General features: G+C 42.7%; 1 protein-coding gene across 1 annotated transcript in view; it reads right to left on the bottom strand.

Annotated features, from left to right (window-relative positions):
- CLVS1 (clavesin 1) overlaps window positions 1-25,633 on the bottom strand; it is a 159,534-nt gene that overhangs the window by 15,926 nt on the left and 117,975 nt on the right. Inside the window, exons 3-4 of the mRNA XM_047073733.1 lie at window positions 17,599-17,709; window positions 13,170-13,405 (exon numbers count right to left, since the gene is read on the bottom strand). Coding sequence (XP_046929689.1) covers window positions 13,170-13,405; window positions 17,599-17,709 — 347 coding nt within the window. The remainder of the gene's footprint in view (window positions 1-13,169; window positions 13,406-17,598; window positions 17,710-25,633) is intronic.

Genomic DNA, 25,633 nt, shown 5'->3' with positions numbered 1-25,633 from the left:
ACTTCAGTTCAATCTTCTCACAACAGAGTGAGATTTTTAATAAGCTCGACATATTCATATCTCCTCTCTGCTTAAAATCTTTCTATACCTCTCCACTGCTCATAAGTCCAATATCCTTTTTAAGACCTATGCGGCCCTACACAGCAGGCCTTGCACACGTCCCCGGCCATCCTTCTTCTTACTTTCTGCTCTCCAACCATGATGTTTTGGTTTATTTTTTAAATTCTGTATTTCATTGAGTCTGAGAGGTCATTAATTATAGAACATGTCCTGATTTCTAGAATTTAAAAAAAAAATTTATTTATTTATTTTGAGAGAGACAGAGAGACAGAGAGAGGAGGGACAGAGAGAGAGGGAGAGAGAATCCCAAGCAGGCTCCACTCTGTCAGCGCAGAGCCCAGTGCAGGGCTCGATCTCACAACTGTGAGATCATGACCTGAGCCGATATCGAGAGTCAGATGCGTAACCAACTGAGCTACCCAGGTACCAATGGGAATTTTTAATGTTAAAAAAAAAAAGAATCTTATTTACAATTGTTAAAAAACAGTCGTTTCTGCAACTGGCCCTGCCCCTTCTAAACAGGGCGGGGTTTGCTACCACATCACTCTTTCTTTTGCCAGGAAACTCTTTCTCTCATCCTTCAACTCTCAGCTTATGTGTTACTTCCTCAGGGAAGCCCTTTCTGACCCCCACTATGGTCCCACCACAGGTTGGGACCCCGTTATGCACCCTCATGCTACACTCTAGTTTTTCAAAACACACTTGTCATGGTGTTAATGAAACAGCCTTTTGTATAGTAATGTGTTTAAAGTCTGTCCCCCCCTTACGGATTATGGACTCAGACCAGGAGATAACCATGCTATCGTCAGCAGCTAACATTTATCCTTGCTTCATGTAATCGTCACAGCACAATAATAAGGCACTTCTATTACTACCCCTCTTAGAGACAGGAAAACAAGGCCATAGGGAGATACTCCTCAGGCCACACGGCTACTAATTTGAACTCCTAGAATCTGATTTCAGATTCTGGTCTTTTAACCACTTTTACCCTATACTATATCTTGATGCCTAGTAGGTACTCGGTAAATATTTGTTGAATGAATAAAAAAGTCTTCAAAAAGACAAGAAGTATTGTAAGTATTAATTATTAATGGAAATCTAGAAATTAGGAGAAATAATAAGACTAAGGAGGCAGTTATTGATAAACTCAGAAACCATTTCAAATTCTAATCAAACATTGATCGCAAAGACCATGGCATCGTCTTATTCTATCCGGATGGTTGGCAACAATTTCCTCGCCACTCTACAAAGTACCCTATTCTTAACAGCACTTACTGTCATGGAATCCCTTCCTTTCTTCCTTCCTCCTTCCCTCGTTGCCTTCCTCCCTCCCTCCCTGCCTTCCTTCCTGTGTTTTTTACCCTCCTTCTTTCCTATTTCCTTTCTTCAATTTTCTTTCTTCCTCTCTCTCTTTCCCCTTCCTTGCTTCCTCACAAAATATTCACTGAGCGTCTATTACATACTAGGGGATATGAGGCACACAGGATACATATTGTGAATGGAACAGCACCATCCCTGCACTCAGAGAGTAAACAATGTACAGAAGGGAGATTTCATAGATAAGTAAAACCAACAAATATGTGATTATGGAATTGTGATCCCTGTTAAGAAGGAAATGGTTTGGTGATAGAGAATAGCAGGATGGGAAGGGTGAAGAACTCCCTTCAGAGGAGTAATTGGAGAAGTCAGACCTGATGAATGAGGAGTTAGCCACAAGTGAGTGGAAGAGTATCCCAGGGCAGGGGAGGCCCAGGAGCAGGACACAGCCTGGCACACTGAGTGGGTGACAGAAGTCAGGGCGGCCAGGCCTGTGACAAGCGAGGGCAGCCTTTATGACATGCGGAAGACCAAGGGGAGGTGTTGGGAGGCTCTTGGGCAAAAGAGTGGCATCATTACCATTTTTAAAGATTACACTCAATACTGGATGGATAACAATTAAGATTAGAGGGACGGAGAGGAGGGGAATGTTAGCAAAGACCAATAAAGGTGTACAAAGACAGAGAGGGCAGGCAGAGAGATTGCCTGGGGTGGAGAGTGGGAAATCAGGGCTGTACGAAGGTGAGGTCCTCTTGGCAGACAGGGAGGAAGAGGCAGGGGTGTCTGTATTGCTAATTCCCCCCTCTCCTTGGTTTTACCTTCTGTGCCCTGCACTCACTGGGCCTGGGCATCTTCTGGGTGCAGGGCTCCAAGGGTACAGAAGGGCCCAATACTGGCCTCATGCATAAATTAAGGCAAAGAAGAAGGAAACAACCAATGTCAGTCCGACTTTCAATCAAGGTCTCCCCCCTCCATTAGCCCATACAACTAACTGCTGCTTGCCTCTCTATTAGGGGGTTGGGAATTTTCATTGTTAGTGAGAAACTTCCCTTGGAAAATAAATCCAAACTCTAACAACATGGAAATCCTTATGAATTTTTATTTTTTATTTTTTTAATGTTTATTTAGTTTTGAGAGAGAGAGAGAGAGCAAGCCGAGGAGGGGCAGAGAGAGAGGGAGACACAGAATCCAAAGCAGACTCCAGGCTCTGAACTGTCAGCACAGAGCCCGATGAGGGGCTCAAACCCACGGACCGGGAGATCATGACCTAAGCCGAAGTCAGACGCTTAACCGACTGAGCCACCCAGGCGCCCCTGGAAATCCTTATGAACAGGCTGGGGAAGAAAGGGAAGTGCTATTTACTGTGCTGCTTTCCTTTAGTGTTCTGCAGACTTCTCGTCCTGCTGCCTTTTGACCCTGACAGTGATCCCCTGAGGTTACAGCCACTTTATACTTGAGGAAGCCAAGACTGGGTGAGGTTAAATGACTTACTCAAGGTCACACAACCAGAAAAAAATCAAAGGAAGAATGTGATCGGAACCCATGTCTACTCTGATAAGGGAAGATTGAGAAGAAAAGACAAATAGACAAAGAAATGCAAACCCACAAAAGTCACAAAGTTACAAAGCTGAAGCAAGGAGGCCACACTCAGGACGCAGTACATAGCCCCCTGAGGCCCATCTCGAGAGTAGCAGAGCAACGCGAAGCAAGCGTGAAGCAGGCTCCCTGGGGCTGATCACCCGTAACAACAGGAACACATCTGACTGAAGTGGGGCCTTGACGGAGTTTCCAACGAGATACTGGAAGCTCAAAAACGCTCCTCTGTGGCCTCAACATAAAACCTCCAGTGCTACAGTTTGCACACCTGAAGCCCAAATGATATGTACAACAAAGTTCCCCTTAGGTTCCTAAACAGGCACCGTAATTCTGTATGCAAGCAGCACATCATTTTTAAGAACGACACTGCAAAGAGATTTTGATGACGTCTTATGTCAAATATTTGTTTTCATCCATATGATCATTAAAGCTTATAAGCCAGATAAATCGTGGGCTAGCTGTTGGGCCCAAACAGCATTGGCTTAATGAAATCAGGCAAAATGTTGGTTTACCAATAGCAATATGTTCACAAGAAAGTGTTCTTTGTTTTTGTTGCCCAGACTACATCTCCCTTTCCAACTAGTTGCATCTGACCGTGGCGCTTCAGTAAATAAGAATCGTTTCAAGAACACACTTCGAGAGCAATCAAACAGTTTGTATTTGAGACTACGCGGCCAGTTCAGCCGCATGTGTCGGTTTCTCTCGACATCAACCCTACTTCATTGCTTTGCCAGGAGCTTCGAACTCTTTATCTCCTAATTTTTCATGTCATTCTTTAAAAAAAGAAGAGAAAACATGCCCCTGCATACAACATTTTATCCAGCCCCATTCATTCTCTTATTGACCAAATCCATTGCATAGATTTTCTTTCTCTCTGATGTTACATGGCTATATAGGATGTGCTGGCAAGGAGACGCCCCCCCCCTTCAGTTCTGCCACAGAAAGAAAGCCCTAGAAAAGCGGGAAATCCATCTCAGCCAGACACACAATAGTGATGAGGCTCTGCAGCCATTCTTCTATGTTCCTTAAGAAATGTTAACGAATTCTTGTTGGTAACCATGAAACACAGCGGTATCCGAAAACCAACATAAAATGCTGGGCATTCATGGCTTGCCCGCGAGGTCTTTGCTTCTAGAAGTGGTGACATCTCAGACATTAGCTGCCTGAGTAGGAGTGAGTGACAGCCTGAAACTAAGACGTTCAATTTTTTTTGGATTGGAAACTAGTCACAAGACAACTTAGAGGGCAGTAGCGAATGTGGGTCATTCATTAAGAAATGATGCATTCTGTGATTTTATTGAACGTGGCATCCAGATGGAACATCTGTTCCCGGGCCACACAGTAAAATGCACCCTTTTTGCCCTGACTGCTTGGAAGACAAGGGTCCTCCTGTTCCACACTGCCACCCCTCATTCTTTTCCTATGGGTTGTATTTCTTGATGATGTATTACTCTGCCGGAAGTGAGTAGTTATCCAGCCAATGCATACCTTCACCCTATAAAAAGAGGACCGCATGCTGGAAGATCGCCAAGGTCATGGCCAATTCTACGGACAGCTGAAAACAGTTAAACTGACTTATACCACCCAGGCAGAGGACAAAATTTCCCTCTGGCTCAGAAATCCGAACTAGACCCAGGCATTCTCCCAGATTCTTCCTTTCTCCCAAATCAGGTGGCTCACATCTTCCTCACTTCCTCTAGGAGGGAAGGGTGTTTAGGAAACAAAGATGGAGGCATTTGGTCAAAAGGATCAGAAATAATTCTACCATACAGTACAGCTGGCCAAGACCCCAAAGCATTGGCCCCTCCAGTTGTGTAGCATACAGTGTCGACCAGGGTGGATCATTTCTCTGAAGGTTGGGGTCATTCTTCACTGGTATGAGTGGAGATGCAGCTTGGGTTGTCTAGATTTCTTCCTCTATAAACACTTGTCTGCATCCCCGAGAAGTGCTGAGGTTTTAATAAATAAACAAAGTGGGAGTTATTGCATATACTCAGCAAAGCCTTGTTTATGATCAGGCTGTACCAAATACGAACTCAGGCATTCCTGGAAATTTCAAGAATTGACTGTTTTGACTCTATGAATGCTGTTATCACATAGCTAAAAAAACAAAAACCAAAAACCTGGAGGGGCCCTGGGTGGCTTAGTCTGTTGATCACCTGACGCTTGATTTTGGCTGGGGTCAGGATCTCACTGTTGTGGGATCGGCCCCACATCAGGCTCTGCCCTGGGAGGGTGAAACCTGATTGGGATTTTCTGTCTCTCTTTCTGCACCCCCCCCCTCAAAATAAATAAATAAATATTTGAAACAAAAACCTGGAGACAAACATCTTTAAATGTAAATACATAGTGAAGGCATCTGAATCTTTGCTATGTCAGGCCAACTTTAGCACGCTGGTACAGAATTAATAACCAAAATGTTATGACTATGCTCATGTGCATGAATGCTGCAATGTTGCTACTTTTTGCACTGGGGTGCTATGCTGACCCTGGTCTTTGGATTCCATTAAAGCCTGTGGTCAGCACAGAGGAGGCACGCAGTAAGTACCTGCTGGATAGACATGGCCAGGGCAGGCGTGGCCATTGCTGCCTGCCCTGGACTCTGCAGGTTAGAACCCCTGTCTGTGTATCTTCAAGGCCACTCTGGCTCTGCTTTTCCTCACACTGACTCTGTTCCTCCAGGTGGCTGACTGTAGAGAGAACTCCATGCAGTGCACCTGCTACACAAGGGAAATACAATGTGCTTTTCTGCTATGGCAGCTTCTGAGCTTCTGAGAAGGAGCCGTTGTTCCACTACCATCGGGCTTGGAGTTTCTCTTTCAGTCCTGAGACATGAGTATCTTTTGGGAAATTAATGAGCCAAGGAGACTGCCATACAAGGGGCACCTGGGTGGCTTAGTTGGTTAAGTGCCCGACTCTTGATTTCGGCTCAGGTCATGATCTCACGGTTCATGAGTTCGAGCCTTGTGTCGGGGTCTGGGCTGGCAGTGTGGATCCTGCTTGGGATTCTCTCTCTGCCCCTCTCTCTCTGCCCTTCCCCTGCGTGCTCTCTCTCTCTCTCTCTCTCTCTCTCTCTCTCTCTCAAAATAAATAAACTGAAAAAAATTTAAGGAGACTGCGATTTAAGACCTTAAAAATGATAACATTCCTTTTCCTTGAATGGCAGATTGAGCCCAGATCAAAATGCAGATTGGTACATCTGAGCACATGTGAGGGGCCCTCCAGAAAACAATGGGGATGAAAATTGTCAGCCACGGTTCAGACCAGTTGGGTCTCCGTGAACTTAAATCAGTTTCCTGATTTTCCATTTCAAACTCTGGCACAGTGTTTACCTACCCTAGTCTCCAGGAGACAAGGGACCAGAAAGATTTCCTGAGATAAAATAGCTTTGGTGACACAGTCTGTTACCCTGTGAGGCTTCTCTGGACCTTGACTATAATAATTAGAAGAAGGAAAATATTTTTTAAATCCAAGCACCAATGGAAAACAAGGGTACATATGTATACCATTTACTTCTACTTTTCAAGCAACAAAATATCAAATACGTATGGAGCACCTACCCTGTGCAAGACACCTTGCTTTCGGAAGAAGCTGGCTACATGGCTGCCCAGAAAATCCCCAGACTAATCCCCTAAGTCCGGAGGCTTGAGCTCTATTGAAGCTTGCTACGTCACCTAAGCAGGAATGGGCACGGGGATAGGCAGATATTTTTACATCATTGTTTAGAAGCCACAAAACTTAAGAGATCTTACCATCTATGAGACTAAAATTTAAATTAAATCGTAAGTAGCTTTGCTTTTATTAAAATTAAAGATCTTAGGATAATTCTGTGAAATAACACGAATTACATTATGGCAAAATGAGCTTGTAATTTCCTAATAAATGCGATGCTCTCTCAAGAACCTATATACATACCATGTGGAGAAGGGGGGCAAAAGAAGAGGTCCTTGGTAGCAGAAAGGCTGTTGACCCCTAGGTGACTTCTAAGGATCTCCTGGTTCTAAAATTTCCCAAGTCCTGATAATAAGGGGAATAATAGAATGTATGTTTGTATATAACTGTAATATTTTATATACAATTTTTGTGGAGGCTGTTTGTCCCGCAGACAGAAGCTGCCTGCACTGGTACAGCCCAGAGGAGCCTCCTCAAAAGCAACGAGAGGATGGTGTAAAATATAAGCTTTCTCTCCCTGCCTGCCCCGGAAGAGGCCACCCGCTTTCCGGCTCTGGCAGGGACACAGCAGTTCTGATCTGGTCCGTTTCCCTTCTCCTTTCTGTGCCAGTCCTGTTTGGTCCAGAATAGCACCCGGCCCCTCCACCAGAGCGAAAGCACACACCCCAGGCCTGGAAAATCAGATGCTCCCTTTGCTGGCCGTGGTGGTGGCTTCAGAAGGCACAGAACCTGGCTTTCCAGAGCGCTTGCTTTTACTTTTGCCCAGAAATGCCAGGAAACTGCTTTGTGTTTCTCTGAGATCAGCAGCTCCATTGTCCACAGTGGCTCTCAGGGCCTTAGGAGAGACCGGCCAGCAGAGGAATGAGGCCAGGCATCCTGGGCCACTTGTGACACCTCGTGGGCTCAGGAGGCGGGTCCTACGGGGGCCTTCTGAGCGCTGGGTCTGAGCAGCCCTCTTCTGAACCACCCTAGCTAGCTGCAGGCTCTGGCTCCGGAGAAAGGCCCCAGTTCCTTACTCAGAATCCAGGTCTCAGGACAAACTTTACATAAGGTTTATTACCAGGAATCGTTAAAAAACAAAACATACCTGCATATATTTCAATACATACATGTGCATACAGGTTTATATGTCCATACATACACAACACATAGTATATGTATGTCCGAGCATATGTGCACATATATAATACATACATATGCATTTTTTTAAGTATAACTTCTCCAGAAATGACTAATCATCCACCAGTAGCTCAAGACAGTGCATTTCTGTGTGTGTGTGTGTGTATGTGTGTGTGCCTTTTAAATAATATCTATAACCATTTTAATTACTTTATCGGAGATAAAGGCTACAACCAGAAAGCAATTAATAAGCATTGCCTAATAAGTGAAAGAGATACCACAGAATCGACGCACTGATGAAAAGACCACGCACTTGCTTCCTGAAGCAGAAACGTCAGGCCTGCAATCCCGAACCTGAAGCAAGGCTGCCGGGTCCCCACCACAAGCCATCCCCTCCTCCTTCCTAAAGGGGAAAAAAGCCCCTCTGGCTGGGGCCTATCCTCCTGCATGAATCAGGGAGCACTCCCGCCCGGGAAGTCTTCATCACGCGGGACACAGGGGCAGGAGCCTGGGTCATAGGTACCACCGCCGAGTTTCTGGAACACACAGATCTATGGTCACCTCACTTTGCAACCTCTCATTATATGAAATAATAAATTTTCCATACCCTTTAAAGCAGTCCAACCAGAGTTGTATCTTATTTCCAGCCAAAATAATCATAAGTATGACAACACTGATTTACTGTTATGTGCTGGACAGTTTTATTAAGCTGGGCTCCCTACTTTCCAAACCTAAAACGTATTCCAGTAGTAAATTAGATAGGAGGAAACAGAGTGCTTCTTATATACGTGGTTCCAAAAACAGAAAGTGACAGCTGATGGCCTGGAAGCAAGGGAATAGACTAAATTGTAAAATGAAGAGCAGAAACAAGAAGTTAAAAATGCAAAAGTGTGTCAGAGCAGAGAATGCCACACACTCAAAAGCCTATAAAAGCATCATTTTCTTAAAAGATCAATATTGAAAGAACCTGTTTGGAAAAATTTCCATCTAAACCAACAATTCTTTTTAAGTTTTTCTGCTTAAGGGTTGAATCAAACTTATCTGGAAAAAGAAAAGAGCTAGTTAGAACCACTAATTCACTGGGAATTTTACACATTTTAGATTCTACCCTACATATGCCAGAAAGCATTGTTCTGAGCCACTAGGAACTCAGAGGCCACATTATAAATAGTGACTAGGTTCCAATGAAAGTTCACAGAAGCGGGGCGCCTGGGTGGCGCAGTCGGTTAAGCGTCCGACTTCAGCCAGGTCACGATCTCGCGGTCCGTGGGTTCGAGCCCCGCGTCGGGCTCTGGGCTGATGGCTCAGAGCCTGGAGCCTGTTTCCGATTCTGTGTCTCCCTCTCTCTCTGCCCCTCCCCCGTTCATGCTCTGTCTCTCTCTGTCCCAAAAATAAATTAAAAAAACATTGAAAAAAAAAATTAAAAAAAAAAAAGAAAGTTCACAGAAGCCCATTTGACCCCAAATGGGAACTGTGGTGGCAGGGATTGGGACACAGCGTCTACCCATTAGAAGGTGAAACGTTATCCCGCAGAACAGACCCAGGTCATCTGGCTCGGACCAAGGAAGTACTTCTTAAAACCATGCTACTGGGAGTATGCTGCCCCGTTAGCTGCCTGCCCATCTCTGGGCAATGCAAACTGAGGCTGGCTGGCAGCCTGGGCTGGAGAACAGATACCGTATCAGGGGGGAAGCTGGACCTTTAAGATCTCCAATTCTGTTTTCAATTTTCCCATGGCCTTTTGAGCTCTGAGGACTCAGAGAGGTTATGAATGGTGGCTGTTCTGTCCCTCTAATTTTCTCAGCACAGACCTCCATCAGTGAAGCACCTGACACCAGGCACGGTTCCACAGGTGGTCCCTCCTTGCTGTGTCACTGCTGGTACCAGTCTCCTCAGTGCCCATCCTGCTGCTGTCTAAAATCCCCAAGCAAAGGATCAAAGATGTCACCACTTGTGAGAGCAGGAGTGGGCAGGACACCTTGATGGCCATGGTGGGGTGATGAGATGTGTACACAATTACTAGCTCCTCTGGCATAGTCTTGGAGCTTGACTCTGATGTCTTCCCTTCTCCAAAACCTGGGTCAGCTATGCCTTTGTCCATGAAGACTTCTCTAAGAGTCTTCCTGGTTGAAAGAACATTTCAGCAGGTTCTTACATCTCTTGTCTAGTACCTCTTCCACTCTGCATTATATTATAGTTATTTGTGGGCAGATCTTATCTCCCCTACTAGGCCATAAGATCCTATAACCAGGATCCACGAAATCCAGAAGAAATTAGATCTCTCTACATCTAGGAGCTGACAGTTTGGCTGAAGCAATTGGACAATGCCCCAAGGATGGGTTTTGAAAGTAGCAGCTTTCATTCAATGCTAATTCATTCATAAGCAGCAGGCATGTACAGGGTGTCTGATGTGTGTCGATTGTGTGTTGGACATTGAATTGGATTCTTGAGGAGGGCATAAGGTGAACAAATGTTATACAAAGACTTTACCCTCTAGAACCCACCATCTAATAACGGAAGCCGTCACCTTCTCTGATCCTCAACATCAACTCAGAGGCAGAACTTGGAATCAGGACATGGCTGGTCACCCGAAAGAGATGTAACTCTATAACTGATCACCTGGAGAAAGAGCGGCAAATTGCTATTTTATTCCACTTGACTTTGGACATTCCAACAAGTCTGAGGGTATGCTGACTTTATCTAAGTCTATAGAAATAAGGTAAGGACAAACCACAGAAAGTGTCATTGTCCCGGCCCATGGAGGGATTGGAGAGAGAAGGCTGGCACTAGAGGTGTGAGTAGAAAGTATGAGGAAAAGCAGACAGTGTGCTTTATCTTACAGAGGACACGAACACAGAGTGTGGAGCCAAGCTGCCCAGCTCGGAATCCCAGCTTGGCCATTTACTAGCTGTATGACCTTAGACAGTCGCTTAACCTTTCTGTGTCTGTTTCCTCACTTGTGAAATGGGAATAGTGATAATACCTTTCTCATACAGTTATCATGAGGATTTAGAGAGTTAATGCAGTAAAGCGTTCAGAATGGTGTCAATAGTGTGAGTTGTTACATTATTACGATGACTGCACCGTAGCCTGGCCTGAGAGCAGCTCAGAATCTGGGCAGGACAATCTCACCTCTACCAGTAAGGTCAGTCTCTTCACTGTGGAGACACAAAGCCAGGTTCTCAGCTCCCATGACCAACACTTCCCAGAGAATGTCAGCTGTTAACCCGGGGACTAAATGAATTTCCAGATCCCTCCAGTCTCAGCAGAAAGGCTTCACCAGACACTTGCATGTAATATTCCCAATGGAGCAGAAAATGTGGAGATCCTCCTCCTGGACATTCTCTCTTGCCTCAGTGTAAGCCTAGTTATCCAAAGAAGACTCTCACAGTGACATCCCTCCGTCCCCAAACACCTCAAGACTACAGCCAGTCTTCATTGGTTCGGTGTTAGTTATGGCCCTCATCCCTGGACCTGAGTCCCCGCGTCAGCCTTCTGACGGCATTTAGTCCATACTTCCCTGCGAATTCCACGATCCTCATAAAACCCAGACTTACTTTGTCATTGTGTCATTTCTCTGCTCAACTGTGTCCGGTGAGGAGATACAGATGAAAACAAAAATGGCATAGAATTGACCTGCCATCAGGATAATGATTAGAATTGAATTCTGATAATATCAAGTACGAAAGGTAGAGTCTGGGGAAAGGACATTTTCACACATGCTGCTGGGACTATCCATTAGTACCGTCATTTAGGAAGGCCACCGGGCAGTGTGGGCTATTGAAAATACACATACTCTCTGACCCAGCAACTACAAGGCTCCAAGTTTACCTGAGGGACTTCCTGTGAGAATGAAGGAGGCATATCAAGGACTTTCATTGAGTCTCGTCCTTTGGAATAGAGAAAAAACTCAGAGGAGCTAAATGCTCATCAATAGGGAAATGGCTAAACTGTGACATATTCTGGAATACTGGAATACTATGTACCGGAATACTATGCAGCATGAAAAACATGAGATGTCTCTAGATTTACTGGTATAGAAAGATGTTACAGTATGTTATGGGATAAACCACGCCCTGCCCCCCAAATTGGACTGTTGAAGATCCAACTGCTAGCACCTCAGAATGTGACTGTATTTGGAGATGGGGCCTTTAAAAGATGTAATTAAGGTAAAACAAGGTCTTTAGGGTAAGTCCTAATCCAATATGACTGGTATCCTTGTAAAAAGAGATTAAGACACAGACACACAGAGGGAAGTCCATGTGAAGATAACAGGGAGAATGCAGGCATCTACAAGACAAGGAGAGAGGTCTCATAAGACACCAACCCTCCCAATACCTTGATTTTGGATTTCTAGCTTCCAGAATTGTGAGAAAACACATTTCTATTGCTTAAGCCACCCAGTTTATGGTTTGTTGTTGCAGGAATTGGATTAGCAAACTAATACATAATATTAGATATTTTCTATGGGTATGGATAGATGTGGGTAATAACTAGAAAATAGAATGGAAAAGGGTCCACCCTACTCTGATAGCAATGGTTACCTTTGGGAAAAGTTGGGATTGAGATTGGGAGTAGTGGTTAAAAAGATTGTAGCCTTAAAAATAAGGTTTTAATTTTTACAATGAGAAAGCACTCATATATTATTTGTACTTCAGTTAAAAAAAAACCCTCTTTCACGGCACTCCATTAAATACAGTATGCAATATATTTCACGCCCTAGATGCAACAGTCTTTAGAACTTCCTTCCGTGCCCACTCCCATCCCCCACCCCTCGCGCACCTGTTTGCCACACCAGACTATCCCATCTCTCTGAAGCCTCTGTGCCTCTTTCTATCCCATCTGCCTAGAATGCCTTCTCTACCTTTTTAAGCCTGGGTGGCTTATTTTCATCCTTCAAAACCTAGCTCCAATGTCACCCAATTTATAAATATGTCAACAGAAGTCTTACTCATCAGATTTTCCAGAGCTATACTTCTCTGTTCTTATTCGTGTGTTCGCAGCACCTATCAGTGCTTATGGGCAAATGCTCAATAAATGGTTCTAAATTCACAGATGATAGGAATGTTTTCTGGCAGGTTGTTTTTTCAATCCAGGGTATCCCAAAGGCACAGCATTTCATTCTGTGTGTGTTAACAGACTCTCTAGAGACTAACACTGCAAACATGACATGAGCGAGGTCCAGCCTTTAACTGTTTCTTTAATATAACAGGGATAACTAGATTTCTGCGCCAGCCAAGCCCCATTTGTTTTCAATTCTAGTGAAATCAGTTGAGAATGTATTACAATTTATTTTATTCAAGATCTGTGCCCATAAAGGTCTGCAATTACTTAACCCACAATAGGCCCAAATCAAAAATGCTTATTGACCTCTGACTTGGAGGCTCTGATAATGCAGGTCTTACCTCTTCATCAGCTTGGGCGAACATTCTCTCTCCAGATTGGAGGATGTGTGTTTCACATGCATTGCATTGTAGGAAGTGTGAGTATAGTCATTTTCATCACTGTAGTCTGGACCAAGTAACGTCCGGGCCCACGTTCCCATGTCATAAGGAGGAAGGGTTCCTCCAAATTCAGAGGGCAAAAATTCAGGGTGGATTAGCTGGTGAAGGCTGTTTAGATTATTTCCATGCAGGAAAATCTGCAAAGGAAAAAACAACTATCAACAAAAAAACCCCCAAACCTACAAGCCACTATTTAGCCTAAAACACAATTTAGCGATGACAAATTGGATGCGCTGCTGGTGATCATGGTGTTTAAAGAGGCATCCAATTTTGTGTCTGCAGCTTAATCTTCGTAAAATGTTAATTTATTGCTCAGAAAAGGGGCTGAATTAATAGTCCTTAAAAAATGAAGTTTATGAACAAATTGGGTCTTATTTGGCCATGGCCCAAATTTACACATACAGTAATCTAATTATCCCTACTGATAAAAAGGCTATGACGTAGACCACGCAAACCCCCAATCATGCTTCACATGCATCCCCACATTGTTCTCTTCCTTCCACTCCCCCCGCAGTGCTTTCTGCCCTCTGTACCCTGCCCCCATCTCACCATCCTTCCCAAACCTTCACCAAGTGGCAGCCTCTTCTTCATTCTGTCCCAGAGGCACCCGCGCACTCTGGTTCTCCTCCTCGCTTCCCCCAATTAACTAGTATCTGCTGACTCCTATTTTCTCTGATCTGTTCATTTATGTCTTGCTTCCCCACAGGAAGAGAAGAATCCTCGGGAAAAGGGGTGATGTTTTCTTACTCTATTAATACGTTCCTAGCTCCCAGGGTGATGTGGACACGAGGTAAAAGCCTTATCAATCCTTAGGCAGTGGAACTGAAAACTGTGGCCTGAGAACTTATGGGTATTTTTGCAGCCATCTTCCATTTGTGTGTGGATTGAGGGCTGACACGCGCATAAATTTGCATCTTCTGAACATATAGTGGATGGTGATGGAAACTGGCGGAGCAGGGGAGAAAACATCCCCAGATCACAATTATTTTCAGACAAATCCACAAAGTGGATTAGCCACTAGTTGATAATTACCATTTCCTACAATTTAGGAATTGACTCCCGAAAGTCTACTCAAAGCGCACCTGTGGAGTGATCTCGGTTCCCACACTTCGTGTTGCAAACTCAATGCGCATGAGTTAGGCAAGTGTAGGACCACTGATTATATTCACATAGGTGTACACATGCATACCAGTTAGCCTTTCTGTAATATAAAGGTGACTTTTAAAATATTTAAATATAGGGGCGCCTGGGTGGCTCAGTCGGTTAAGCGGCTGACTTCGGCTCAGGTCATGATCTCGCGGTTCGTGAGTTTGAGCCCCGCGTCAGGCTCTGTGCTGATGGCTCAGAGCCTGGAGCCTGTTTCAGATTCTGTGTCTCCCTCTCTCTGACCCTCCCCCATTCATGCTCTGTTTCTCTCTGTCTCAAAAATAAATAAACGTTAAAAAAATTTTTTTAAATATTTAAATATAGCATAATATACCATAAAAGTATTATCAATTATGCCATATACTATATTAAAATATACCACGTAATGGACACATACACTTACTACCTTGCTCTGTTACATTGATTTCAATTTATGATATAATGGCATCATTTAGAAAGGAAAGGGACAAGAAGCTAAGTGCTAAGATTCTTCAGAAGAATATGGTAGCACTTCAGAAAACAATGTATATTTTCGGACAGTGGATTTCAATTTTAATAAGAATGATGGCTTTTGAAGAAATTCCCATGTTCTGGCTTTTGCAAAACACTTTTCAGGAGGAGCTAAAGTATCTGAAGCATGGAAAAGCAGAGCTAAATATTAGCTCCGGTTTTTAGAGCAAATATTTGTACCCACCCACCTAACACCTCCAGTTCTTTTGTTTGTTTGTTTTTGAATTCTTTATACTTTCCATTTTATTTGTGATATTCATTTGTTTGTTTCAAGTTTTTAAAATTAAATTCCAGTTAGTTATCATATAGTGTAATATTAGTTTCAGGAGTAGAATTTAGCGACTCATCACTTACATTCAACCCTCAGAGCTTATCACAAGTGCCCTCCTTAATACCCACACCCATTTAGCCCCTCCCTCACCCACCTCCCCTCCAGTAACCCTAGCGTTTGTTCTCTATAGTTAAAAGTCTGTTGGGGTGCCTGCGTGGCTCAGTTGGTTAAGTGTCCGACTCTTGATTTGGGCTCAGGTCATGATCTCACAGTTCATGAGACAGAGCCCTGAGTCGGGCTCTGTGTTGACAGAGCAAAGCCTGCCTGGGATCCTCTGTCCCTCTGTCTCTGCCCCTCCCCTGTGTATGCGTGCACTCTATCTCTCAAGATAAATAAATAAACATTTAAAAAAGGAGTCTGGGGGCGCCTGGGTGGCGCAGTCGGTTGAGCGTCCGACTTCAGCCAGGTCACGATCTCGCGGTCCGTGAGTTCGAACCCCGCGTCAGGCTCTGGGCTGATGGCTCAGAGCCTGGAGCCTGTTTCCGATTCTGTGTCTCCCTCTCTCTCTGCCCCTCCCCCGTTCATGCTCTGTTTCTCTCTGTCCCAAAAATAAATAAACGTTGAAAAAAAAAAAAAAAGGAGTCTGTTTTATAGTTTTCCTCTCACTCCTTTCCCCCATCCTCATCTGTTTTATTTCTTAAATTCCACATCCAAGTGAAATCATATGGTATTTGTCCTTCTCCTGACTGACTTATCTAGCGTAGCGTTATACACTCTAGCTCCATTCACGTCATTGCAAATGGGAAGATTCCATTCTTTTTACGGCTGAGAAATATTCTATTGTATATATATACCACAACTCCTGTATCCATTCATTAATCGATGGACATTTGGGCTCTTCCCATAATTTGGCTATTGTTGATACTGCTGCTATAAACATCGGGGTGCACGAGTCCCTTCGAATCGGTATTTTTGTATCCTTTGGGTAAATACCTAGCAGTGCAATTGCTATATCATAGTTCTCTTCTTAACTTTTTGAGGAACCTCCATACTGTTTCCCAGAGTGGCCACACCAGTTTGCTTTCCCACCCATAGCCAACACCTCCAGTTCTGAAAGGACAAATGAGTGCTGTGGAAACTGGCCGTCTCTCCTGCAGTGCTATGGGATGGAAGAACTCAGCAGATAGGAGGCTGGATTCTTCACCTGTCGGATTCTGTTCTGTGCCCAGAGTTCCAGAAACTCCCTTCTATGCCCTGAGCCCTAGTTGGCAAAAAGCTTCCAAACGTCCCTGTCTCCTTAGGCTGGTGAGTTCTAGTTCTTAGTTCCACGCTTATTTGGGGACAGGAGAATTACCCCTGCCTGCTGTACTATTTCCTAAGGATGTGGAAGCAGCTGAGGTCTAGGAGTTGGGGATAACACAGAGCATGTATGTGGGTGTGTATGTAGGGGGGTTCCTCACATGATCATTCCCCCTGAATACTCAGGCTCTTCCCCAGAACGCGTTCCCCTGGGTATAGGGGCATACTTAAAGTGCCATAAGACTGACCCTGGCCACATTCCCTTAAGAGGTGGCTCACCTGACCCCGGAGGTAGCTGAAATCAAAAAGTTTAAAAGAACGGGAGCTAAATGATGAAGAGAATGAAAGTCACTGAGTCTCTACCACATCGGTGGCCTTATGCTACCTGCTTTCATATGCTGCTTCATTAAATTACCCAACTACCCAATAGCTCTGTGATATGGGTGTTTGTTTCTCTGTCTTATAAATGAGGAAACTGAGATTCAGAGGGAGTGCAGAAACAATGTTCAGTCTCTCAGCTAATCAGGATGCCATGAAAAGCCCCAGCCCTGATCGAAGGTGCTGGCCTCCCAAATGTCATCAGCCGATGCAATTAAGACTTTAAAAGCCTTCCTCCTCAGAGCATTATTATTTCTCGTGAAGAATGCTTTCCCAGCCTCAAAGGTGACGGAGCTGGCAGCTATGACCCAAGAGCCATGGGGGAGAAAAACAAATGGTAAACATTCTTCATCAGGATAATACATTTGCAGGACAAAATGCTAGCTATTAAAATATTCCATGAACGGGAAGCCACTTGACCCCGTATCTCCCTCGAGCACTTACAGTAAAATGGGCATCTGGTATTTGCATGCCTTCAAAGTTTCCTTTGGTTGGTCGCTGGCACTCTGAAAATAACCCAGTTCTACTAAATTATTGATTAAATCCAGGCCATTTGCAAACTCCAGCTGAGGCTCAAAGGCTCAGGGAGTGCAGAAAAGCAGAAGACCCACAGTGAAAACTTAGGAGAGACGGAGAGAGAAAGAGAGAGAAGGGAAGCAGAGAGATCGAAAGGAGGGTCCGGTCACTGTCCCTCTGCACCCCCCATTGGGTGTTTGTTTGCATTACCCGCTTCCTGGTCTTGTCTTTAAGGAATGGCTTGATGAGCGTGTACAGGGCATGAATGTACCAGGGCTGGTTGACGAAATGGACTCCTCCGAAGCGGGCAGGAAAGCTGTCCTGGGGCGGAAAGAGAGAAATGCACACCAGTTAGCACACATTCCAGATTGGACTGGACCCGCAGGACCACAGCCCCGGGAGCAACCTACTTCTCTCTGACTGAAGCACCAGCTAGTGGTAGGAAAGAAAGAAAGCACACACACTTCCTAGCTGGTAACATCTCCTCTATTCCCCTTGCCTCCTTCCTCCCCTCTGACTCCAAAACTTAAAAATTGTGCCTCCGTGCCAGCCCTGTCTTCCCCAAGTCGCAGTGATAGGACCTCTGACGTGGCACAGGAGCATGTGTGAACCAGGTAGTGAGGGAGTCGGGATTCTTCCACATGTCAGATGAGCTCTGAGCATATACTTGCTCCTCTACCCTCATTCTCGCACCCCCCCCACCCCCCCCACCCCCCCCCCCCCGTTTCCAGTGGCATTATCATGACAGCAGGTGAACTCCCTGGGAGTAGGAAGGGATTGGAAAAGGATTTCAAAGGAGCTGAAGAGAAGGAGCTTTCTGGAATGCTCCAGAAATGTCACACCAACGTATGACAGCATTTGCTGGCAACTATTCCACAGATTCCAGAGCTAGTTCCTTCTTTCGTCCCAGGACCCACATGGGAGGGCCCAGGGCTTTTGCACATCAATATATTTTGTATACATTAGGAAATGAGAACATCTTTTAAATGCTTCCAATGTTAGAATACAGCTCAGGGCACAGCCTCATCTTTTAGAAAAACCGAGAAGCTATTCTCCATCCTAATTAGACCCACAAAATAAGGGGCCTTGACCATGAAGTCTCAGCTAGTCCCACGGCACCAGGACCCGAGTTCCCGATGCAGAGCTTCCGCAGATTACACTGCATTCATCTTGGTTAATGGAATAAAAAAAAAAGAAGGAACACCTGAAGCAATTTGAATTGCCAAGTGTGCTGCGAATCCATTTCATCGCAACAAGCATCTTTGTAAAATGTAAGCAAGAAGAGAGGAAAGCGGAAGGAGCCTGGCCGCCTGAGCTAACAGTTCAGGCAGCAAGCTGATCCCTGAGGGTGTATGAAATGCCTTGCCTGAGTCTTTTTTAGTTACAAGGCAAGAGGGTTATTAACTTTTCTTCAGAGCCCTGTGAGTCTGCAAGATCGCTGGGAATCTTCCACACCGAGACCTAGTTCCCAATGTAAGTACACGAACTGTACGTAAGGGTTGACATTTTAAAAACTTAAAAATAATTTTTGCCTCTATCTAGATGTTTTACAGAGTACAAAGGAATTGCATATTTTGAAGATAAACCAGACAATTTGATTAAAAGTCTTTGTGTGGGACGGTATATATTTTTTAATTTATTTTATTTTTAAAAACTTAATGAAACCACCAAGTAAGGGTGGCGAGGCTGTTTTTTTATTAATTTGTACATGTGTCATAATCTCTCATTATTCCAAATCTAATTTTAGATATGTAAAAGATTTTAATAAGGCTGTCTTTTCTCTGTTAGGGTAGTTTGGGATCTAAAAGTTCTTTGGTGCCTTCAAAAAAGATCATTCCCCAGAGTTTTCCCTTAACAAAAAGTGCTAAATACTAACCTTACTCTTTTTGGTCCCTTTGAACTTGTTATTCAGAAATAAAACTCATTATCCCATACTGAGCATGGGTTCTGAAGGACTATAGAAGATGAGGAGAGTACTACAAAGGGTTTATCTATAAAACCAGGGCTTTACCATCTTTTTCTAAGAGGACCAACAACAGGGCTTTTATTTCTATTGAGAACTATTGTGTTACACATTTTTACGTTAGTAAAGTGGAAGAAAACTCTGTAAATAATACTCTAGAGGCAGTGGGCAAAATCTTAAAGAAAACATTAGACTTTTTAAAATGTCTAGAGACTCTTAGTTTTAGTCCATGGAAACTCAATCATCAAAGACATCAAAACTCTCTTCGGTTTGTGTCAGAGAAGGTTGAAAAAAAAAAAACAACCACAGGGCTGAGACCCAGTCAATTCTCTCTAGGTTGGCCCTGGCTTCAAGTCTGCCACCTTGAAGGCATGGAATTTTATCGATCTCATCCAGGTCAGCCAGCAACTATGTGCAGATACATGCACGTAAAAATCCTGTGCTTCAAAGGTCTTAGGTTTGGGGCAAAGTGGAAACAGGATCACTTCGCTTCAGGTCTCTCTAAAAGATTCAAATGAAACTCCCTCTTACCTAATAAAGACAATGTGCAAATGTTCTGGTATTCTCAAATGAGCCTGACCACGTTATTAATAATGGAGTGTGTGTGTGTGTGTGTGTGTGTGTGTGTGTGTTGTGCCAGGGAAAGATGAGGGAAGGAAAAGTTAGCCAACACAACCCTCTTAGAAGCAATGACTGTCTTGTTGGTGGTGTTTCCTGGTCTCATTAGCAAACCACAGATAGAGGGAAGCAAACCACAGATAAAGGGAAAATGTCTCCAAAGACCTCAGCGGTCCACTATCCATACTGAGTTGCATTTCTTAGGGTCTGGAACAGATCTTTCTCAAGATGACAGGCCAGGATTCAATGACAGTGTAACACTTTGTCAGAGTGAATATGTGCTAAAACATACCCTAGGTTCAAGAAAATGGTGTCAATTTCTCTACATTTCATACATCTCTCAGTAAAAATATAACATCATCTCAAATTATAAGCATATACAAATCATAAATTTTGTCCCTCAGTTTATTTTAAATGAATTTATTTCCTTAAGACAAAAATAATACCCATTCTAGAAAAGTCAAAAATAGATTTAAGAATTTTTTGAAAAACTAGAAAACAGAGAAAGACAAGAAAGAAGAAAAGAAAATTCATGTATATTCTCACTGCTGAAGACATGCTCTTGCTGTTTTCTATCATTTAGGAAAGGCTCTGTTATATTATAATAACACACAGCCCCTGCTTTTTATCATTTAAAACTATAAAGATTTATTTTTTGCTCACGCAGAATAGAATGTCCTCGCTGGGCTGGCGGGGAGCCATGCTTGATTTGCTCTCAGCCACGGATGCTGCCTTCCCCATCTGGAATAGTGCTGCTTGCCAGAGCCGAAAGAATCACACCTTAGATCTTAGGTTTGGCCACCAGAAAGTGACATGCTTCATCTGTCATACGTTAAAAGCCAAACACGCGCCTGACTTCCAAGGGGTCAGGAAGTGGGATGCAACCATGTGCCTAGGAAGGGAAAGACTAAAATTGCAGGTAGAGAGCACGAAGGTTACCCAAGCTCTGCTTCCTTCTTCCCTTCCTTTCCCTTCCCTTCAATTCCTTCTTTTCTTCCTTCTCTCCTTTCCTAGTGGGATTATGTTTTTGAAATTGGACTTAATAACTATTCATTGATGGCCTGCTTGATGTTGGTGATACAGTATTGAATAATACAAATATAGCATTCACAGGGTAGTGGGGACACAGACAATGGCAATCAAGTAATGATTTGTTCAGCGTCTTTAATTCTTCACTAAAACATCAGTCCATACCTTGCACCTCTTCAGTTCAGCACATATTTATGAGGGCAAACACATCCTCCAAACTAGTCCTCAAAGCATTCTAACTCCACATTCAAAGAGTGCTACCTTTAAATCTCTACTACCTGGAATACTGGCTCAACAACTGACCTACAGATCTGAGCTCCAATCACTCATGTCCAGGATGCCCCCTTTGCTCTCTGAATATGCAGAGTAAGGCTGTTCTCATCTATGTGCTATGGTTTCCCATATGGGATAACTATTACAACATCTCAATGTTATTAAGATAGGGATCTGATATCAGAGTGTGAAAAGTAGAATAACACTGACTTAAGATAAATGGAGGAGAAGCCATGACCAATAAACTGATGGGGTAGTAAGGAATAGGTCTGAACAAACAGGGAAAATAATTTTTATTTTATTTTATTTTTTTAATGTTCATTTATTTATGTTTGAGAGAGAGAGAGAGAGAGAGAGAGCACAAGCAGTAGAGGGGTAGAGAGAGAGACAGAGAGGAAGACACAGAATCTGAAACAGGCTCCAGGTTCTGAGCTGTCAGCACAGAGCCTGACGCAGGTCTCGAACCCATGAACCTTGAGATCATGACTTGAACTGAAGTTGGACATTAACACTGAGTCACCTAGGCACCCCCAAAAAAGACGATATTTCACTTTCTTATTTCATGTTTCATATTTTAAACAAGTATCCTTTTGATATGTGTAAAATATTCCATGCAAAGCAGCAGAATACATTCTCTTTTTAGGTGCCCACAGGGTGCCTGGGCGGTTCAGTCAGTTAAGCGTCGGACATCGGCTCAGGTCATGATCTTGTGGTTCGTAGGTTTGAGCCTTCCCTCGGGCTCAGTGCCGACAACTCAGAGCCTGGAGCCTGCTTCAGATTCTGTGTCTCCCTCTCTCTCTCCCTCCCCTGTTAGCGCTGTGTCTTTCTCTGTCTCAAAAATAAATAAACATTAAAAAAAAAAAATTAAGTGCCCATAGAACATATACCAAGACAGACCAACCATATCTGGGACATAAAAAAACCTCAACAATCTTAAAGGAAGTGAAATCATACAGAGTATATTCTCTGTCCATGATGGAATCAAACCGGAAATTTAACAGAAAGATAACAGGAAAATTTCCAAGCACTTTGAAACTAAAGAACATATGTTTAAATAATTCATGGATGCATCAAAGAAGTCTCAAGGGAAACAAATACACGGAACTGAAGGGAAATGAAAATACAATGTATCAAAGTTTGTGAAACATAGCTAAAGCAGCACTGACAGGGAAATTTATAGCACTAAATATATATATGCAAAAAGAGGAAAGGTCTTGAATCAATAATTAAAGTCCCCACTTTAAGAATGTAGAGGGAGAGTTGCCTGGGTGGTTCAGTTGGTTAAGTGTCCGACTTCCGCACAGGTCATGATCTCATGGTCTGTGGGTTCGAGCCCCTATCTGGCTCTGCAACTGACAGTGTGGAGCCCGCTTGGAATTCTCTCTTTCCATCTCTCTCTGCCCCTCTCCCACTTGTACGCATGCTCTCTCTCTCAAAGTAAATAAACGTTAAAAAAAGAGAAAATAATAAAGAGCAGAAATAACGACATTGAAAATAGAAAAACAATAAAGAAATTCAATAAAACTAAGAGTTGATTCTTTGAAAAGGTCAATAAAATGAACATTTAGCAAGATTGACAAAGAAACAAAGGGAGATGTCACAAATTACCAAAATCAGGAACGAACGTGCAGATATTGCTATAGACGCTGCAGACACCCAAAGGATAATCAAGGAATACTATAAGCAATTATACACACATATATGTGACAGCTGAGAAGAAATGGACTAATTCCTCAGAAAGAAGGTACCACTACTCACCCAATATGAAATAGGTACTTAAAATAGCCCTTAACTATTAAGAACATTATTACATTTGTAATTTTAAAAGTTAACCAAACTGGGCTCAGTTTCACTGGAAGATTCTACTAAACTTTCAAAGAAGAGTTAGCATCTATTCTACATAATTTCTTCCAGAAAGTGGAAGAGAAGGAAACACTTTCTGATTCATTTATGAAGCTAGTATCTCCCAAATACCAAAGTGAAACAAAAACAGTACCACAAAATAAAATTACAGATCAATATCCTTCATTAATATGGTTGTAAAAATCCTTAAAATATTAGCAAGCAGAATTCAGCAATATACAAAAAGAATTATACACTATGTTCAAGTGGGGTTTATGCAGGGATGCAGGGCTGGCTCAATATTTAAAAATCAATTAACTGAATGATTAACCATATTTTCTAGTTTCTATATTTGATGCCTTGCCATCTGAGGACTTGTTGATGAGGAAGGAACTGTCCCTTAGCTGATTCTTAGAGAGAGCAAGAGAGAACTCCTTTTATATGCAGACTAACCAATCCAGCACCCATACCCCAACTGCCTCCTTTATTGGACTGTTACACTCTGGGCCACTATTCCTCTGCCCCAATCACCCCCGGAACCAGGGGCAGCTCCTATACCCAGGAGCCCACTGAAATTATTCCAACTAGCCTAAATCCTAATCCTGCTTAGCCTCTTTTCCCTGCCTTGTTCATTTCTTCCCATTAAATCACAATGAAGACTCTTGTGCAAGTTTTCTCCTCACTCTCTCTGCCTCCTGACAAACCGCAGGGCTTCCTCTTGTGCCCCTCCCATCATGGCATGCCTTCACCCAGTTTCTAGGGATCTGGAAAAAGAACAAATTTCTTCCTTCATGACAGTCATTTCCATGTCTGTGTGTCTCACCAAACCTGATTAAAACAAAACCCAGGTTTTAGGGTTTACAATAGTAAACCTTTACAATAGTAATCCATTGTTTGAACAGGCCAAAGAGGAAAAAATTACTCGATCATATCAAGTGATGTAGAAAAAGAATTTAACAAAATTCAACACCCATTTGTGATTAAAAAAAAAAAAACTTTTGGAAAAATGGGACTCTATTTGGGAATAACATGATTATCTACATAGAAAATCCCAAGGAATCTATTAAAAAAAAAAACAGACACCAAAAAAGAAAAAAAAAAAGCTTTCTATAACTGAGTTCATTAACATTGCAGAATGGAAAATAAACATACAAAGAATCAACACAAAGCCATCAAAATTTAAAAATGCATAACAAAACATATCCAGCATTTGTATGCTGAAAACTACACAATGCTGATGAAAGAAATCAAAGAAGGTTTAAATAAATGAAGAGACATATTATGTTGTGAATCAAAAGAGAACATACTAAATATGTCAATTCCTCTCGAACTGATAGACAGACCTGCAGTATCTATCAAAAGCCAAGTGAGATTTTTTCTGTAGACATCAATAGGGATATTCTAAAATTTATATGGAAAGCCAAAACCCTAGAATAGTGAAAACAATTTTGAAAAGAATAAAGTGGAAGAAATTATTTTACCAAAACCAAAGCTTATTATAGCTGCAATAATCAAGACTGTGTGGTATTAGGGGAGGGGGAAATACATGGGTCAATGAAGCAGAAGAGAGAACTCAGAAATAGATCCACACAAATATGTTCAACTGATTTTTTACTAAAGTACAAAAACATTTCATTGAAGGAAGAAAGCTTTTCAACACATAGTACTGGAGCAGTTGGACTTCCATAAGCATAAATAAATATATACATAAATAAATGTAAACCTGTCTTCAACTACACACCTCATACAAAAATTGACTCAAAATGGATCATGGACTTAAACGTAAAACTATACAGACTTAGAAAAAGTGTTGGAGATGATCTCTAGGATCTCAGAGTAGACAGTTTTTAGACTTGACTCCAAAAGCATGATCCATAAAACGAAAAGAATAATAAATTGGATATTGGCAACATTAAGAAGATACAGAGTGGGATAAAATATTTGCAAACCGCTTATCTCACAAAGGAGTAATATGTAGGATACATAATACACTTCAATCTCAACAGCAAAAAGGCAAGCAGTCCAGTTAGAACATGGACAAGAGACATGAAGAGACATTTTACCCAAGGAAATATACAGATGCCAAATAAGCACATGAAAAGATGTCCCATATCATTAACCATTACTGAAACGCAAATTAAACTCGATGAGATATTATACTATAAACCTATTAGAATGTCTTAAAAAAATGAAAACACCAAATTCTGGTGAAGATATGGAGAAACTAGATCATTCCTACATTGCTGGTAGGAACGTAAAATAGTACAGTCACTCTGGAAAACATTTTGGCAGTTTTCTGAAACACTAAATATCCAACTACCATATGACCTAAGAATCACACTCCAGAGCATTCATCCAGAAAAACAATAACTTATGTCAACACAAAATCTGGTGCTAGGGTGTTTATAGCAGATTTATTTGTAATAGTCCCAAACTGGAAATAGCCTAGATGTCCTTCAGTGAGTGAATGGTTAAGCATATTGGTACATTCACACCATGCAACACTAAAAGGAACAATTA

The sequence above is a fragment of the Lynx rufus genome, unplaced genomic scaffold (assembly GCF_022079265.1).
Source record: "Lynx rufus isolate CCGP_SWC_20201006 ecotype Redwood Valley unplaced genomic scaffold, mLynRuf1.p SCAF_12, whole genome shotgun sequence".
Taxonomy (NCBI): domain Eukaryota; kingdom Metazoa; phylum Chordata; class Mammalia; order Carnivora; family Felidae; genus Lynx; species Lynx rufus.
This window is presented reverse-complemented; position numbering and strand designations above follow the sequence as displayed.